Source organism: Zalophus californianus, chromosome 2 (assembly GCF_009762305.2).
Source record: "Zalophus californianus isolate mZalCal1 chromosome 2, mZalCal1.pri.v2, whole genome shotgun sequence".
Classification (NCBI taxonomy): domain Eukaryota; kingdom Metazoa; phylum Chordata; class Mammalia; order Carnivora; family Otariidae; genus Zalophus; species Zalophus californianus.
In genome coordinates, this window is record NC_045596.1 from 80,456,936 (window position 1) to 80,474,277 (window position 17,342).

General features: G+C 36.9%; 2 protein-coding genes and 1 pseudogene across 6 annotated transcripts in view; 1 reads left to right on the forward strand and 2 right to left on the reverse strand.

Annotated features, from left to right (window-relative positions):
* Positions 1-3,390, reverse strand: part of STPG2 (sperm tail PG-rich repeat containing 2) — a 534,512-nt gene extending 531,122 nt beyond the window's left edge. For 2 of the 3 annotated variants that reach the window (XM_035726170.1, XM_035726169.1), the window contains exons 1-2: positions 3,268-3,390; positions 2,320-2,466 (exon numbers count right to left, since the gene is read on the reverse strand). In XM_035726170.1, the coding sequence (XP_035582063.1) occupies positions 2,320-2,466; positions 3,268-3,334 (214 nt within the window). In that variant the 5' untranslated portion in view covers positions 3,335-3,390. Of the gene's footprint in view, positions 1-2,319; positions 2,467-2,587; positions 2,776-3,267 lie in introns of those variants that run through there. The other variant, XM_035726171.1, reaches the window with a different exon arrangement.
* The window catches only part of RAP1GDS1 (Rap1 GTPase-GDP dissociation stimulator 1), a 291,329-nt gene continuing 277,246 nt past the window's right edge, over positions 3,260-17,342 (forward strand). For all 3 annotated transcript variants that reach the window (XM_035726166.1, XM_035726167.1, XM_035726168.1), the window contains exon 1: positions 3,260-3,287. In XM_035726166.1, coding sequence (XP_035582059.1) covers positions 3,275-3,287 — 13 coding nt within the window. In that variant the 5' untranslated portion in view covers positions 3,260-3,274. The remainder of the gene's footprint in view (positions 3,288-17,342) is intronic.
* LOC113925529 lies at positions 10,097-10,914 on the reverse strand (annotated as a pseudogene).

The window sequence follows — 17,342 nt, forward strand, 5'->3', positions numbered from 1 at the left end:
TTTTTTTAATTAAGCATCTACGTGTTATGGTATTGAGCTAAAAACTGAGGGTAACAGTAAAGATCATGGCTATTGCCCCCAAGAGAATCACATGTAGTGTGGCAGCCAGATAAGTTAACAGATAATTAAGATATAGTATCAAAGTGCTATGAAAGGGTCATTAAGAAGTCAAAGAAAGATTTGAGGAATAGTAGAGTCAAAGAACAATTTCACTTTTCCTGAGTCTAAAAGAGTAAGTAGGACTCAGCCGGATGAGGAAGGAAGAGCATACTAGGCAAAGTATCAGCAGCTACAAAAGCATGGAGGTGAGTGAGCATGAACTTCTAGAAAATGCAAAGTTGAAACTGCTGATATGTATGTGGAGTAAGTGTTGGGTATAGGTGAGAGAGAATGTGGGAGGCCAGGTAAGGGATCAGACCATGAAGAATCTTATTCACTATGCTAAGTAGTTCAGATTTTAACCTTAATGTTAAAAGGATTTTTTTTAAACAAATAACATAATTATATCTTAGGAAGATCATTTTAGCTATGAGAAAAGCTGAAAACTGAAATAGAGGAAAACAGCAATATTTTATTGGTTTAATTCAGAATAGAAATAATGAGCCCTAAACAGTCAAGGGAAGTTACATGAAGACAGGGAACTAATTTAAGAGACAACGAAAAGATAGAATCAATAGATCTTAATGATCAATGAGTGTAGTCAGAGAAGTCTAGAATAATTCCAAAGTCTAAAATTTATAATTGACTGATAGGGAATTTTTCAAAGGGGCTAGTAATGATGGGGGACATGATGAACTCAGACACTTGGGAGTTCCAGATGTCAGAGACTACCCAGATAAAGATGTTCAAAACAGTAATGGCAATAAGAAGGCCCTAAGATCAGGAGAAAGTTCATCTTAGAGATATAAATCACCTATATCTCTAAAGACTTTCTTCTGGGATTCATCAGAATCAGAATAGGGATAGTAGTTAAAGCCATGGATTTGAACAAGAAAGTGCACTAGAAAAGAAACCAGCAAAGGACAGAAAATACACTATATCAACATTTAAAAGACCTTTAGAAAAATAATCACCTGACAATGAAGACAATGAAGGATTGATTGTCGAGAGAAAAAATGATTGCCTTATTCAACATTTAATACATATTAATGATTAGGTCCTAACCATGCATCAGGCACTGTTTCAAGACAGTTACAGGAAAAAGAACCAGGAAAAAATGATGATGTTACAGATACCAGGGGAAGAAATATTTCTAAAGACAGTGTTCAGCTGTGTCAAAATAAAATAAGGATTGAAAAGCATCACAGGTATAAGTATTTTGGGCAGTGGTTGGTGGTTAATACATCGTTAGGGAGGTTAATGTCTCTAACAACTCAATTGTATTAAATACAGACATAGGCTCCAAGAACACTGATATTGATATCAGATGCTGAAAAGCAGTAAAATTCAAAAATTAAAACAATGACAAATCTGCACTCCACCCAAAGAAACTTAAATCAACCTAATATGTCATCAATCATGTAAACACAAGTAATGGCATTTGTTTAAAATAGAGTGTAACAATAGGGGAAATGCAGATTAACAAGGGAAAAACTATAATTTGGATGGTAGTAAGTGCCACAAAATCATCAAATTAGAAAAAACAGAAAGCAAATTATAAGTATTTGTTAAATGCTTCCCCTAAGTCACTAACTGCAAATTAGAGAAAATTATTGCAAGTAATTATTTAAATTATCCATTCCCACTCCATCTCTCCAAGTATAGCTTCCCTTCCCCCCCCCCCCCCCCCCGCGCAAAATGTGGGCTCTCATTAGTATGTTCAAAAAAGAAGATGGATATGGCCAGTTAGGATATTTTCTATCAAAAAATACACGGGACTATCGTTAAATCATAATACAAAATAGAAATATAGAAGTTACACTTTAGTAAATTAAGTCTCTCTGGTTAATGGTAGCAAAGGTGTGTGAAGCAGACAGGATTACAAACAGCAGATGGTAAGAAATAACACAGGATTTGGGACTCATATAGTCATCAGAGCCAGGAAATCAAAATCCGAGATCTAATCTGTACAATTCAAAGTAGGATGGAGATAACCATTGTAGCATCAAAAGTCCTAGCCATACGCTTACTGACCTTGTGAAATGCGACAAATGATTTTACCATTTATCACCTGTAAAATTAGGAGAGTTTTTTCCCTGCCTATTTTATGTTTTGTTACACTTATGAAGTGGTACCATTATGTTTAACAAGTACACAGAAGCGGGCCTGGCTGAAAGTGAGGTGCTGGTCACAGAAGGCTTGCCTTTCCCTACCTCTCACCTGTTGCCTGCTCCTTCAGGCAAGGTACCCGGTAGGTTCCAGGACCCACATGCTCTTCAGTGCTGCCACCTTCAGCCAATCTGAGCAAGCGGGGAGCTCGATCATACATAATTGTGGGAGGGTGGGACGCGGCGGGAGGAACAGCAGCTGTAGAAGGGTAAAAACAAGGTGACTAGAGGTGTGGAGCAAAAGGAAGCTGACGACAGTCTCAAGAAGGTCGAGCAGAACTTGAATAAATGGACGAACTACCATAGAGGCTATTTCCCACCTGCTCGTTGGGGTCAGATTTTCCCTACGTCCATTTATGGCCCGGTGGTAAAGTGAAAGGGAGAGTGACCAGGGATAAGATAACCCGCACAACCATCTATCTGTTCACCAGGTGAGAGTGAGGTACTCCGTCAAGAAAAGAGATTAAAAAGTAGGCGCCAGTCCCTGTACTTCCGGTCTCCCCTCCGCCCATTTCTCTCCGCCCCGGAAGTCTCTAGGAGCGAGGGGTCGAAGTGCTCCTCCCCGGCCAAGCTCTCGGAACTTGCGCACGGAGCCGCGGACGTCCCGCCTCCTTCCGCCCTACGCTCAGCGCGTACTGAACAGAAGAGCCCGGGGAATCTGAGAGTTTCTCTTGCGGCGCCAACAGCTTTTAGTTTTGTGCTCGTGGGAAAAGCTCTAGGAAACACGTTAGAAGGAGTTAGAGCTCACTTGACCATGAACCCTTTCCGCTATAAACCAGTTAGAGCGACAGGGAAGACACTAGCAAAAACTGAAAGAAAAAACCATTCTCTCCAACTTGCTGAGTTCTGCAAGCTCAGCACCCACTCCTACTACAACTACCCTCAAAGGAAAACACCTCTGACTCTATCGTACAGATAATCCAAACTACGAAGAGAATCTCAGGAAGTGGTGGTGACAAGAAACAGTGAACCCGAGGAAGGAGAGGAAAAGCTCACCAACCGAAGCAATGCAAAGGCCAGGTAACAGAAAGCTGTGTTTGTTGTCTCATGCCAGGCAACGGCAACATTGACTCCTCACTCTTTATAAGCAAGGGCTTGAGAAAGCCCAGTCCACCCCCGCAGAACCAATGGGTCTCTTAACCTTAGACCGAAGGAACCTGGCTTGTGCAAAGGTCTTAAGGAGTCTATGTCAGAATCCACCTTAAAGTGGTCTCTGGCAGTTTTTTTCAGCAAGAATCCCTTCCACATTCTAATCGCCCTTAAAGGCTTAAATAAATACTGCCTTGACCGTGCCTCACCCCCAAATGAGCTACAGTACTTTAACTTGTATCTACAAATTTTTACAGTTTTTATGTTGTGTAGAATATGATTTGATACCCAATTCTGTGGGTCATTTATTGTGACAATTGTTCCATATAGGTTAGAATGCTCTCCATACAAAGCTAACTGCTTCTAAAGGATATATCTGTAGTACCTGTTTCTTTTTCCTGCTCAGTAGCTAGCTGAATAATTTTTACTTAAAAAACACATATTGGCAAATTATATATATATATATATATATATACACATACACACACACTATAGACTGCTGCTAGGCTATGGGGATACAAAGATACAACAAAGTTCAGCCTCGGGCATTCTTTACAGAATGGGGAAAGAGATGTGTATAAGTCATAATATGAGGTGACAAGAGAGATGTATAAAATAAAAAAATACTGCAGGACTTTGGAACCCACCTCTTCCTACTAAGAAACTAGATGCTGATCCATAATCCTTTCTCGTTGACTTCGTTTCTCCTTGCATGCTTGCAGAAAGCCTCATAGTTTTCTCAAAGTTATTTAAACTTTATTTTCCCAAGCTTCAACAGATACCCATTGAGATCTAGAACCCACTTACTATTAGATTTTATGATACACTATGAAAAGAGTCACAGAGGCAAAAAGAGAAAAATCTATATGCTTTGGAGGATGATCCAGTGGTGCTGTAAATTAGCTTTCTATTGGTGGACATTCCTTAAGGACTTCATTTTCCCTTGACCCAAACAATAATAGAAACCCAGAAAGCAAATTCAGGTCTAGGCCATCTTTGTAGTAGACACTGGTGTGGACTGACAACCTCCTTCTGGCTGTTCATGTCTGTTGTGGCCTTGATTACTCTTTCCTTGGACAGATTTGGGTTTGAGATTGGTAATGGAAGTGATAAAGCAGAGTTTATCTCCTTTTTATCTTGACTTTATTTTTGGCCAGTGAGCCTAACCTAATTTAGACAGAAGGAGTTCTTCATAGAGTCTATCCTAGCTCATTTGCAGATCTCTAAGCAGGACTTTGTGACCTTAATACCTTTGTACCAGCTACAAATACAGTGTTTTTCTATCTTCCCTTCCTCCTTAGTGCATGTTCTTTTCTAAAGGACCTCACAGAAGGGTAGCTGATGAATGGCAGGACTCTAATGTTGCTGGGTCTTGCAGTCAGATCCTATCTAAATAACACACCTCTATATCAAAATAAAGGTACAACCTCTACAATCTTTATAATTTTTTAATACTTGGAGTCTCTCAGAATCTCCATTCTTAACACAGAGTCTTTTAAAAGTTTGTAGTGTGAAAATCCTTCCTCTATTTCCTTGGTCACTGTGGCTGTTCTTTCCACCTTTCCCAGCTATTATTTCCTTCTTATGATTCAATAACAAGAATGATACACCATATTTCAGAATTGGAAAATCTTTTTAAATGAGAACAGTAAATCTTTTTCATTATCTCTCATTGCAGTATTTCCTGAATAGTTTAGAATGAATGTGCTGCAGAAAAAAATACATTAACACAGACTTATAATTACATATAAAGACAAAATGAAGAATTTGGCTCAGCATTTCTCAGTTCCTGCAAAATAGTCTTAATGCTAATTAACCACCTTATACAACTATTTCCATGGTATTAGTAAAAAATGGAACCTATGTTTGAACTAAGATTTATTTGACTACAAAATTTGGGTTCTTTCATTCCTCCATGTTGGCTACCACTAGAAAAAACTTTAAAATGAAGTTTGAATAAATCAGATTGATTCTTTATCAAATATGTTAGCTACAGTGAAGAACTCCATAGTCATCAATTTTTCCTTATAACATTCTGAGGATTAAGTAGATAGCAGGTGATATCTGGAGTATTGCATGAGATGTGGGAATTCTGCCTTCAATAGCTTTAAATACCTTATAAATATTATAAAACAATTTGTTTTGAAAACTAATTTCTTCAGCCCATTATGATTTGGTTTCCATTGTTTTGCTTTTTGTAAAAATAAAAATCAAATAATAGTAATACTTGGTATGTATTATACAACAGAATGTATTTTGTCAATGTTATTAGTGGTCACATTGTAAAGTGATATGCATTCAAGTTAAAATGGTAAAAATACTTATATGATCATTTGAAGCTTACAAGATATATTTTATGTTCGGTATTTTGTTTAATATAAATTTGTTTCTCTAAACTGCAGACTTAATATGATTCTGAAATATCAGAATTTCATGAAATGTGTTTTAAAAATTATACCATGTTATCAGTGACCACCTGATTTTTTTCACTTACATTCATTGAGCACCTATTATATGCTAGCACTGTGTGAAACACCTTATATGAATAATCTAAATCATTTCTCATATAACTCATGAGGTAAGTTCTATTAATATCTTTATTAGTATGCTGAAAGCCATTAAATTTCTCACCTAGTATCACATAGTTAATGAATAACAGAGCTGGATTTCAAGCTAGTCAATTTGACTCTAGACCTGTTTTCTTCTTCTTCTTTTTTTTTTTTTTTAAGTATGCTCTAATGTGGGACTTGAACTTATGACCCCGAGCTTGAGACCTGAGCTGATATCAAGAGTCGGACACATAACTGACTGAGTCACCAGGACCCTTCTAGACCTGTTCTCATAGCCATTATAAGGGACATATTCCCAACTATGCCCTACTTTCACACCCAATAATTTTTTCCTCAGTTCTTATTTGAGATTGGCTATATGTTTGTTAATTCATCTAAAAAAGGAAGACTGGAGGTAGTCTTTCAGGGGTGATATGGTGACTCCTTGATGGCAGGGAACCAGGATGCTCTATTATGCTGCTCCATATCTTGATATATGCCTCCGAGTCTCAGCTGAGCTCATGGTCTAAAAATTATCTGCTAGAGTTCTAACCGTTATAAGCAGCAGGAAGGTAAAATAAAAGTATGCCCTCCTCCCTTTCAAGGAGACTTCCCAGAAGTAACACATAGAAAATATGTGCTTACATTTCATTGGCCCAAATTATGTCAACAGGCACATATAGCTATAAAAGAGCCTAGGAAACATAGCCTATCTCTGGGTATCAGGTTCGATGACGAAGGAGAAGGGAGTCCATGTAAAGAAACACTTCTCAGTTTTTTCCACAATAGCCCTTTTGGGAAACCTTTCTCTCCCTTGGTGTCTGAGGTACTATACTTTCCAGGTTCTCATTATACTGTCCTTTAACAGCATCTACTGTCTCCTCTAATTTTGGGGGTTTTTTTCTCTCATTTTTCTTTCTCTCCCATCTTCACTCTTTCTCCCTTGGTAATCATTCATTCTCAAACCATGTATCCTCTTTGAGATTCAGGCATTTCCAAGTGTCTGCTCAACATTTAAATATAAGTGATCCACCATCACTTCAAATTAAATATTCTCAAACTTTAACTCATTTTTTCTCTGGAAGGCCTGATCATACTCCTAATCTTCTATTTCTGTTCAGAAGAGCAATGTCCTTCCATACATAAGGCTTAAAACCTCTTAGACTACTTCCACTCTTTGTGCTCCCACATCCAAACAGCTGCCAGTTCCACTGTTTCCACCTGTGATCTGAAATCCACTCCTCACTGCACTCTCGCTGTCATTTTGTTGATGCACTCAACCCTGCTGATTTGGTGCATTCTAACATCTCAACTGGAATGCCTTTGATAACCTGTCTGTTACAAGTTATCCCACACACTACAGTTAGGTTAATCTTCCTAAGTGCAGTTTTGAAAATGTCACTCTCCATGCTCACAAATCTCCTATTGCTACTGTGTAAGTTTGGCACTGGGTGTTTCAAACAAGCCAATCTACCTTTCCATTTCTTTTTTTTTTTTTTTAAGATTTTATTTATTTATTTGACAGAGACAGAGACAGCGAGAGCAGGAACACAAGCAGGGGGAGTGGGAGAGGGAGAAGCAGGCTTCCCACTGAGCAGGGGAGCCCAATGTGGGACTCGATCCCAGGACCCTGGGATCATGACCTGAGCCGAAGGCAGCCGCTTAACTACTGAGCCACCCAGGCACCCTGCCTTTCCATTTCTGTATCTTCCAGCACTCCCCAATCACACACGTTACATAATGTTAACAAAAACCTTGCCCTTTTCATTTCTGTGCTTTTGTTCAAGACTTCATCTCTGTCTGGAAATGCCCTTCCTTCACTTATTATCTATGAATGTTAAACTCTAGGGAACATCATTTTTTAATTACAGCATTTAGATAGCACATTTTAAAGAGTACATTTTTAATGGTTTTTGAATTTTTTAAAAGGATAGTAAAATATAAAATGAAACACCAGCAAAGCAATATTACTTTTGATACCAGGTTACTACTTTAAATTTAATGAGAACCAGAATTTGTAAATTTATGAAATAACAAAGGAGTACTGGCTTCTCTTTGAGAAAAAAAAAAAAATGAACCATGCTTATAGTAATTATTCATCTCCTAAAGGTTTTCACAAACATCCACATTTGCTGATAGTTTTTGTTGCTTTTTTAAAAAGTATTGTTCTAGGGGCACCTGGCTGGCTGTCATTGGAGCATGCAGTTCTTGATCTCATGGTTGTGGGTTTGAGCCCCATGTTGGGTATAGAGATTACTTAAAAATAAAATCTTTTTTTAAAAAAGTATTGTTCTGGGATGCCTGGGTGGCTCAGTCAGTTAAGTGTCTGCCTTCTGCTCAGGTCATGATCCCGGGGTCCTGGGAATGAGCTCCACAACTGGCTCTCTGCTCAGCAGGGGGCCTGCTTCTCTTTCTCCCTCTGCCTGCTGCTCCCCCTGCTTCCCTGCTTGTGCTCTCTCTCTAACAAAAATAAATAATTAAAAAATTAAAAAAAAAACAAAACTATTGTTCCTAGGATCTCCTGGGTGGCTCAGTTAGTTAAGCATCTGCCTTGAGGTCAGGTCATGATCCCAGGGTCCTGGGATCAAGCCCCACATCGGGCTCCTTGCTCAGTGGGGAGTATGCTTCTCTCTCTCCCCCTGCCACTCCCTCTGCTTGTGCTCTCTCGCTCTCAAGTGAATAAATAAAAATCTTTAAAAAAAAAAAGTATTGTTCTATCAGATAGAAGGAGACCAAGAGGAAAAGTTTGGTAATTAAAGGAGCCAGCTTTCCAGAGGTAGTACCAAGAGTCACAGAGCTTTCCACTTGTTAGAGTATATTAAGCATATCCATACTAGTAAGCACATCTATACAAAAGTACCAATTATTAATATGAAGACATATAAGATCATATGTCTACATGAAAACATACTGGATCAAGAGAAGTAGAAGATAAGCCACAGACTAGGAGAAAATATTTGTGAAAGGCACATCTGATAAAGCACTATTATTCAAAATTTTCAAAGACTCTTAAACTCAACAGTAAGAAAACAAGCAACCCAATTTAAAAATGGACAAGAGACCCAAATACTTCATCAAAGAAGATATACAGATGGCAAATAAGCATATGGCAAGATGTTTGACATCACATGTCATCAGGGAAATGCAAATTAAAACAATAAGATACTACTTATGTTGGGTTCTCCAGAGAAACAAAGCCAATGAGATATATATATATATGAGAATTATTATAGGAATTGGCTCATGAAGTTATGGAGGCTGAGAAGTCCTACAATCTGCCATCTGCAATTTGGAGAACCAAGAAATCTGATGATATAATTCAGTCCAAGTCCAAAGGCCTGAGAACCAGGGAAGTCAATGGTATAACTCCCAGTCCAAGGTTAAAGGCCTGAGAATTGGGAGCCACTGCTCTTAAGTCCCAGAGTCTGAAGGCCCATGAATAAAGGGTTCAGATGTCCAAGGGCAGGAGAAAATGGCTATCCCAGCTCAAGAAGAGAGAAAATTTACCCTTCCTTTGCTTTTTTGTTCCATTTGTTCCCCCTATGGATTGGATGATGCCTGCCCACATTGATGAGGACAGATCTTCTTCACTCAGTCTACTGAATCAAATGCTAATGTCTTCTAGAGACACACCACAGACAAACCCAGAAATAATGTTTTACCAGCTTTCTGAACATTCTATCTGAACAATCTACAAAAATTAACCATTATATCACTACACACCTATTAGAATGGCCAAAATCCAGAGTACTGACAATACCAAATTCTGACAAGGATGAGGAGCAATAGGACCATTGCTTATGAGAATGCAAAATGGTACAGCACCTTGAAAGACAGTTTGGCAGTTTCTTACAAAATTAAACATACTCTTATCATACAGTCCATCAATCATGCTCCTTGGTACTTCCCCAAAGGAGTTGAAAATTAATGTCCACGTAAAAACCTACACACTGAGGTTTATAGCAGGTTTATTCTTTTTGGGGGGGGCGGCGGCAGGTGGTCCTTTTTAACTATTTAGTGTGATGTGAAAGATATGATGTGCTGATGCTCCATCATCTCAATAGAGAGTTCCCAGGAAGGGAAAAGGCTGAAATTTAAAAAAAAATTTAAAAATGCTTTTAAAGAATTCAGCAGGGAGTGATTACACTGCAGAAACATATCCTGTTTCATGACATTTTAGAAACCTAAACCTTAGAGCATTCTTGCCTCCACTGCATATAGGTCTGATCATTTCTGGCTAAAAATGGGGATTTGCTGGCATATTTCAGCCAACTTCTTCAGGTCTGTATCTGAATACACGATTGTTTCTTCGGTGCCAACTTTGGCAAGGGCCTCCCCCACCCTCCACCAAGAAGTTGCAAGTGTTGTGTTCCCAGGTGACATAGGAGGCTTTATCATCCCGAGCAGGAGGTGCCATGGCTACATACACATGATTATCTAAACAGCCCAGCCTCATTGAAACAACTCCCAATGGGCTGATCCAGAAGTAAAATTAAAAGCTCCAGGATATACCAATAGCTGCCAGCCCCTCTGTATGTAGATTTGTGCAAGCTTTACAAAGCAATGTCATAGCAGATGCCCTGGCCCACTCTGCAGTAAGGAGTATCAAATGTGGAAAAACTATCACCAGTACTCAATGTTTTAGATTCCTGAAATGTAATTTTCCCAGGAACATCAAAACAGATGGAGCGTTCTGTGCTCCACCAGTAAAGTTCCATCAGGCCTAAACAGCATAATCTCCCAGCATCCTCTTCAAGAATGGAATCTCCAGTGAGATATATGCTGCACTCCTTTGCTACTTCAGAAAGCTGTGTGGATTCACCAGGAATTTTCTCTGCATATTCAGGAAAATATTTCATGCCAAATGGAGAATTAAAGCATTCTGGTAGAGAAACTATTTTGGCTCCTTCTGTTGCTGCCTCCCAGACAAGGCCCCAAGCTTGACTGAGGTTACCTGATTTGATGAAAGAAACCTGAAGTTGGATGAGGACCAAATAGAAAGTGGCCATGACTCTCCCAGGTAGCACCATGGGTGGTGCAACAAAGCAGAAGTCCCTGGGTGGAGAGCCTATAGCAGCTTTATTCTTAATTGTCAAATCTTGGAGGCAAGCAACACATCTTTCGGTAGGTGAATGGATATATTGCAGTACATCCAGGCAATGAAATGTTATTCTAAACATCTAAAAAAAAGACATGAGCTATCATGAAAAACATAAAAGAAACTTAAATGGCATATTACTAAGTGAAAGGAGCCATTCTGAAAAGGCTACATACTGTATGAGTCTGGAAAAGGCAAACTATGGAGACAAAAGATCAGCTATTACCAGTTGTGGAGTAGGGAGAAGAGATGAACAGAACACAGGATTTTAACACAGTGAAAATACTCTCTATAATATTATAATGATGGCTATATGTCATTATACCTTTGTCCAAATCCATAGTAAATGCAACACCAAGAGTGAACCCTAATGTAAACTATGGACTTTGGGTAATTATAATGTGTCAATGTAGATTCATCCTCAGTTTAAAAAAAAAAAAGAAGTACCATTCTGGTGAATGGTGTTAATAATTGGAGAGGTTATGCATGTGTGGGGGCAGGGGGCATATGGAAAATCTCTGTACCTTCATTTCAATTTTGTTGTAAAACTAAAAACACTCTTAAAAAAAATCTTTTTTTAAAAAAAGGATATGAGAAAAATGGATAGAGAATTAGCTGATGATATCCATTTACCCCACTGTACTGTCATTATGATTCTTACATATGTAAAAAGATGCTCAATAAATTTTATTAAATTAAATCAAATTTCCAGAAATTTTAGTGAAATAATGTGGTTTTTAAAAAGTTAATTGAAAGAATGAGTCTTAGGGAAGCTAGGAATATAGTAACTTAAATATGACCTCTTTCCCCTCAACTACCAACTTTAATATATCTTACACTCTCCTAAGTAAAACCATTTCTGAGTTCTCTGGGCAGCCAGGTACAGGTAAGGGCTTGGGTTCTATGAATGCTCCAGTAGGGAAAGTAGGATGAGGACTTCCTTCCAATAAGATAGGCATCATCTTCCACCACTTCCAAGATTTCTATCACTGAAGGTGCCAGTGGGGTGCCACCTGACCCCAGTAAGCTAACAAATCAAGATATAATACATCTAAAAATTAGATATATAATAGATTTAATACATCTATGTAATCATCTAAGATGATATTCATAGAGAGGAAGATCTTTCAAAATAAATAGAATTCAGACCACTTTCTATAGGTGCTAGCAGAGACAGACGACAGCTAGTAAAATAATAAGAGCACTTGAGAAGGTTAAGTATAGCACAGGAAAGAGATTCTGAAGCTAAATATATGATTTCCCAGCTAACAGTTACATAGATTAATTGAAAGAAAGGTTAGTCATTATCGAGACCCAAATGAGGTTGAGAGACCAAGTGGAAGCAATATGTCAAAACAGAACAAAAGAATATAAAAACACAGAAATCTAGAGGAACAGATAAGAGACCTGGAAGACAGATCCAGAAGAATGAATATGCAAATAATAGGCATTCTTTTTTTCTTTTTTTTTTTTTAATAATAGGCATTCTAAAAGCAGAAAAGATAATTGGGGCATGTGAGGAGGTTAAAAAAAAAAAAGGAAAAAGAATACTCAGAATAAGACCTGAGTCTTCAGATTAAAAGGACAAAGATTGAGTTAGTATTAATGAGAAATGACATACATCTGGACATAGCTGAAAAATTCTTATGGAAGAGACAGAATACTTATAAAAGGAAAGGATCATGCTCGCTTTGGCAGCACATATACTAAAATAAAGGGAAAGGATCAGAATGAAATTAGAATTCTCATTTTCAACACTGTAACATCGTAGACAAAGGAAAAACATACGCAGATTACTAAGGGAAAAAAAGTGGACAGAAACCAAAGGAGCCTATGCCCAATAATAATTTTGTTCATGTGTCAGAGCATAAGTAAGATGTGTGGATATGTGAGATTTTAGAAAGTAATATTTATTATTCATATATAGCGAATGAAGAGACTCATGAAATGGCTGTAACCAAAAAAGAAATTATGAAATTATATGAAAAGCCTCAAGGTAATGTGTTTTCTTTACACAATAAAGATAGGAAATAGTGTTGGTCAATGAACATTTTTGGTAAATATGTCATAATTATACTTGAATATTAATACACAATAGCAGACTGACCAAATACAGCTGTTTGTATATATTCTAAGTAAGGACTCTAGGAACTAAGATGACATAGCTGATGAAAAACTAATTTGCAGTCTGACAAATTATATAGAAAAAACTAGGAATTGGAGGATCTAGAGGAAGAGGTAACACAAACTGTCGTGGGGGTCATGGCTGATGAGAAAGAGAAGAAAAGAATAAAGAAAATGAGAATATTCTAGAGGCTTCATCTTACCTTGGAGAGTGACCAAGAGAAAAATAGAATGTTTTAGTAAGAAAAATAACTGTCTTATTTTCAAGTAATAGTGAAGAAATGTGTCAGATTTGGGGCACAGGAAAGGAGAGGTAACCAGTAATAGAATGAAAATCTTATAATAGAACTTCCACATTACAAAAAAAAAAAAAAATGGAATGAGTAATCACGAAATCAAGCCAGCATAAATGCATAAAAGAAAAAAAATGTAACATGAATAATAAAAATTAAGTTAAATGAAAGAAAGAAAATCAAGCATAAGATCATTGCACTGAGTGTAAAGCATTAAATTATCCCATTAAAGATAGAGATAATCAGACTGATTTCTTTAAAAATCTCAAATAGGGGCACCTGGGTGTCTCAGTCATTAAGCATCTGCCTTTGGCTCAGGTCATGGTCCCACGGTCCTGGGATCAAGCCCTACATCGGGCTCCCTGCTCAGCAGGAAACCTGCTTCTCCCTCTCCCATGCCTCCTGCTTGTGTTCCCTCTCTTGCTGTGTCTCTCTCTGTCAAATAAACAAATAAAATCTTTTAAAGGAATAAATTAATTAAAAAATAAAAATCTCAAATAGATGCTACTATTTACAAGCATCACTAAAACATACTGACAATAAAGGAATGGGGAAAAGATACCAGGGAAATTCAGACCGTATTGAAGTAAGATAACCAACTATGAGAGATTAAAGGTTAAAAGTACCAAACAAGACTAAGCGAGACACCAGCTACTGATAAAAACCAAGTTTATGTGTACTGTACCCTTTAAACTTACACAGTGCTGCATGTCAATTTTATCTCAATAAAACTGGGGGGGAAGTTTATGAAGATAATACAACAGTAGCAAAACCATATGCATCAGATATTACAGTGTTACATAAAGCAAAAGCTCCTAGAAATGCAAGGAGAACTTGATCAAAATACAATAATAGTGGACACGTCAACGCACCTCTTTCAGAATTGGATAGATGAAAAATAAGTTGTGAAAAATAAAATCATTAGCTTTGAGGGGCGCCTGGGTGGCTCAGTCATTGCACGTCTGCCTTCGGTTCGGGTCATGATCCCAGGGTCCTGGGATCGAGCCCGGCATCAGGCTCCCTGCTCCGCGGGAAGCCTGCTTCTCCCTCTCCCACTCCCCCTGCTTATGTTTCCTCTCTCACTGTATCTCTCTCTGTCAAATAAATAAATAAAATCTTAAAAAAAATCATTAAACTTGATATACAAAATCTTCTATCTGACCGCAAAGAAACGTTAACAAATTTTAAAATACGAAGTTATCACAAAATGCCAAGTATTTTGTGTAGATTTTCCCTTCCTAAAGGAGAAGGAATATTCCTTAAATGTTGAATTTAACACACCAACATCTCTTAAAGAAGAACAAAGAAAAAAGAAAAGGATAACAAGGTAAGTCTTTTTTTTATAATTTTATTTTTTTAAAGATTTTATTTATTTGAGAGAGAGAAGGAGAAAGAGAACATGAGAGGGGGGAGGGTCAGCAGGAGAAGCAGGCCCCCCACCGAACAGGGAGCCTGATGTGGGACTCTATCCTGGGACTCCAGGATCATGACCTGAGCCGAAGGCAGTCGCTTAACCATCTGAGCCACCCAGGTGCCCCAGAAAGTCTTGAAACAAAGAAAAAAGAATAACTACAGTTATTCCCAACAAATGCCACCACAGCCGGGAGATCAAATTAACATCAACAGTGATTAGTTGTGTTGACAGTATGTACCTTTGATATGACATGCTGAAAATAGCACTGTACCAATTATGATCTTCCCCAAATACTCATAACCACGGTCTCATTATGAAGAAAATAGACAAATGCCAATTGAGGGAAATTCTACAAAATTCCCTGACCAGTATTCCTTGAAACTGTCATTGTCATCAGAAACAAGGAAAGTCTGAGAAACTATCACAGCTAAAAGGAGCCTAAGGAGACACAACAACTAAGTGCAATGTAGTATCCTAGATGAGATCCTGGAATAGATAAAGGATACTAGGTAAAAATTAAAGAGGGGAGGAGGTGGGGGGATAGGTTAGCCTGGTGATGGGTATTAAAGGGGCACGTACTGAATGGAGCATTGGGTGTTCTATGCAAACAATGAATCATGGAACACTACATCAAAAACTAATGATGTAATGTATGGTGATTAACATAACATAATAAAATATTTTTTAAAATGTAAAAAAAAAAAGAAATCCAAATAAAGTATGGATTGGTACATACCAATGTTTCAATATTGGCTCATTATTATAGCAAATATATCATGCAAATGAAAGATGTCAGTAAGGGAAATTGGGTGTGGGATATAGAGAGGGTATCTCTGTACTTCACACTTTTTCTGGAAATCTAAAACTGTTCAAAAATAAAAAGTTTATTTAAAAACAGGCATAAGGTGTGCCTGGGTAGATCAGTTGGTTGAGCGCCCTGCTCTTGATTTTGGCTCGGGTCACGATCTCATGGTCGTGGGATCCAACCCCACATAGGGCTCCTTGCTCAGTGGGGAGTCGGCTTGAGATTCTCCCTCACCTCTCCCTCTCCCTCTGCCCTTCCCCCCACTCTCTCCTCACCCTCTCCCTCTGCCCCTCCCCCTACTCATGCGTGTGAGCGCATGCTCTTTCTTTCTCTAAAATAAATCTTAAAAAAAAAAAAAACAGGCATGAATACCAGTTGAAAATCATAGCTAAGTCTTATATAACCTAAAAAAAGATAATTACAATATTATTTCAAATATTCCATATTATAAAAATAGAATCCTCTCATTTTCCTTCATGAAACCAACATAATTTTAATACCAAAAGATGCTCACGATTCTACCAAATTCTACCAAATAGTTAAGCTCTATAATAAATATATATGCAAAAATTTTAATGAAATGATAGCAAATAAAATCTAGAAATGTCTTTAAAAGATAATACACTAAGACCAAATAGGTAAATTCTATGATTGCATGGATGATTCAACTTCAGAAACATAATTATTCACATTAACAAATTATCAGCAAAATTAATATATGTTCATATTAATAGATGCAGAAAAGGCATTTGACAAAATCAAAGAGCAGTTCCTAAAAAAAATTGTACATGTAATGGAAATTGGAGGCTACTATTTGAATATAATAAGGAATACTTAACAGTATTCTTAGAAATTAGAAACAGAAAATACTATCCTCAACAGCAAAACACTAGAGCTATTTCAATTAAAATTAAAAAATAAATGCTTCTATCATAATTATTATTTAATAATACAATAAAATAAAGTAAAATAACTGGTATTAAATTGGAAAACAAGACAAAAATATCTTTTTTTGCCTCTGATGTGATCAGATAAAATAGCATGGGAAAATGTATTAAATTTACCCTAGAATTAATAAGAAAAATAAGTGAGGTGGCCAGGTTCAAGTTAAATATATAAAAACCAGTAATTTTTTATCCAACCTAACAAGTAACTAAAACAGAAATTGAAAACAATTTCATTTACAATAATGACAAAAATCATATACATAGAATTATGCAATAGAAAAAGCATAAAACCTAAATAAAGAAGATATAAACAAACAGAAAGACACCAAAGTTAAATGGGAAAAAAAAATCATATATATATCAATTCTCCCAAAATTATTATGTAATCTTACACAATTTTAATTACAATCTGAGTTGATTTTTTTATATAATAAATGTGGCTGAATGGAGAATAATAGAAGGAGAATCATGAGGAATAACTCCTATTACCAAGTATTAGAAGATATAGTAGCTATAAACTACTATAATTAAATTAGTGTACGATTGGCCTAGAAATAGACAAATAGATCAAGAGAACTAAAGAAAACTTCCAGAAAATTTTCCCTGTATATGTAGACATTTAATGTAAGACAAATATATTTTAAGTGAGAAATGAACTTTTTAATAAATTCTGCTAACAAAACTGACTACTCATTTTTTTTTAAGATTTTATTTATTTATTTGACAGAAAGAGACACAGTGAGAAAGAGAACACAA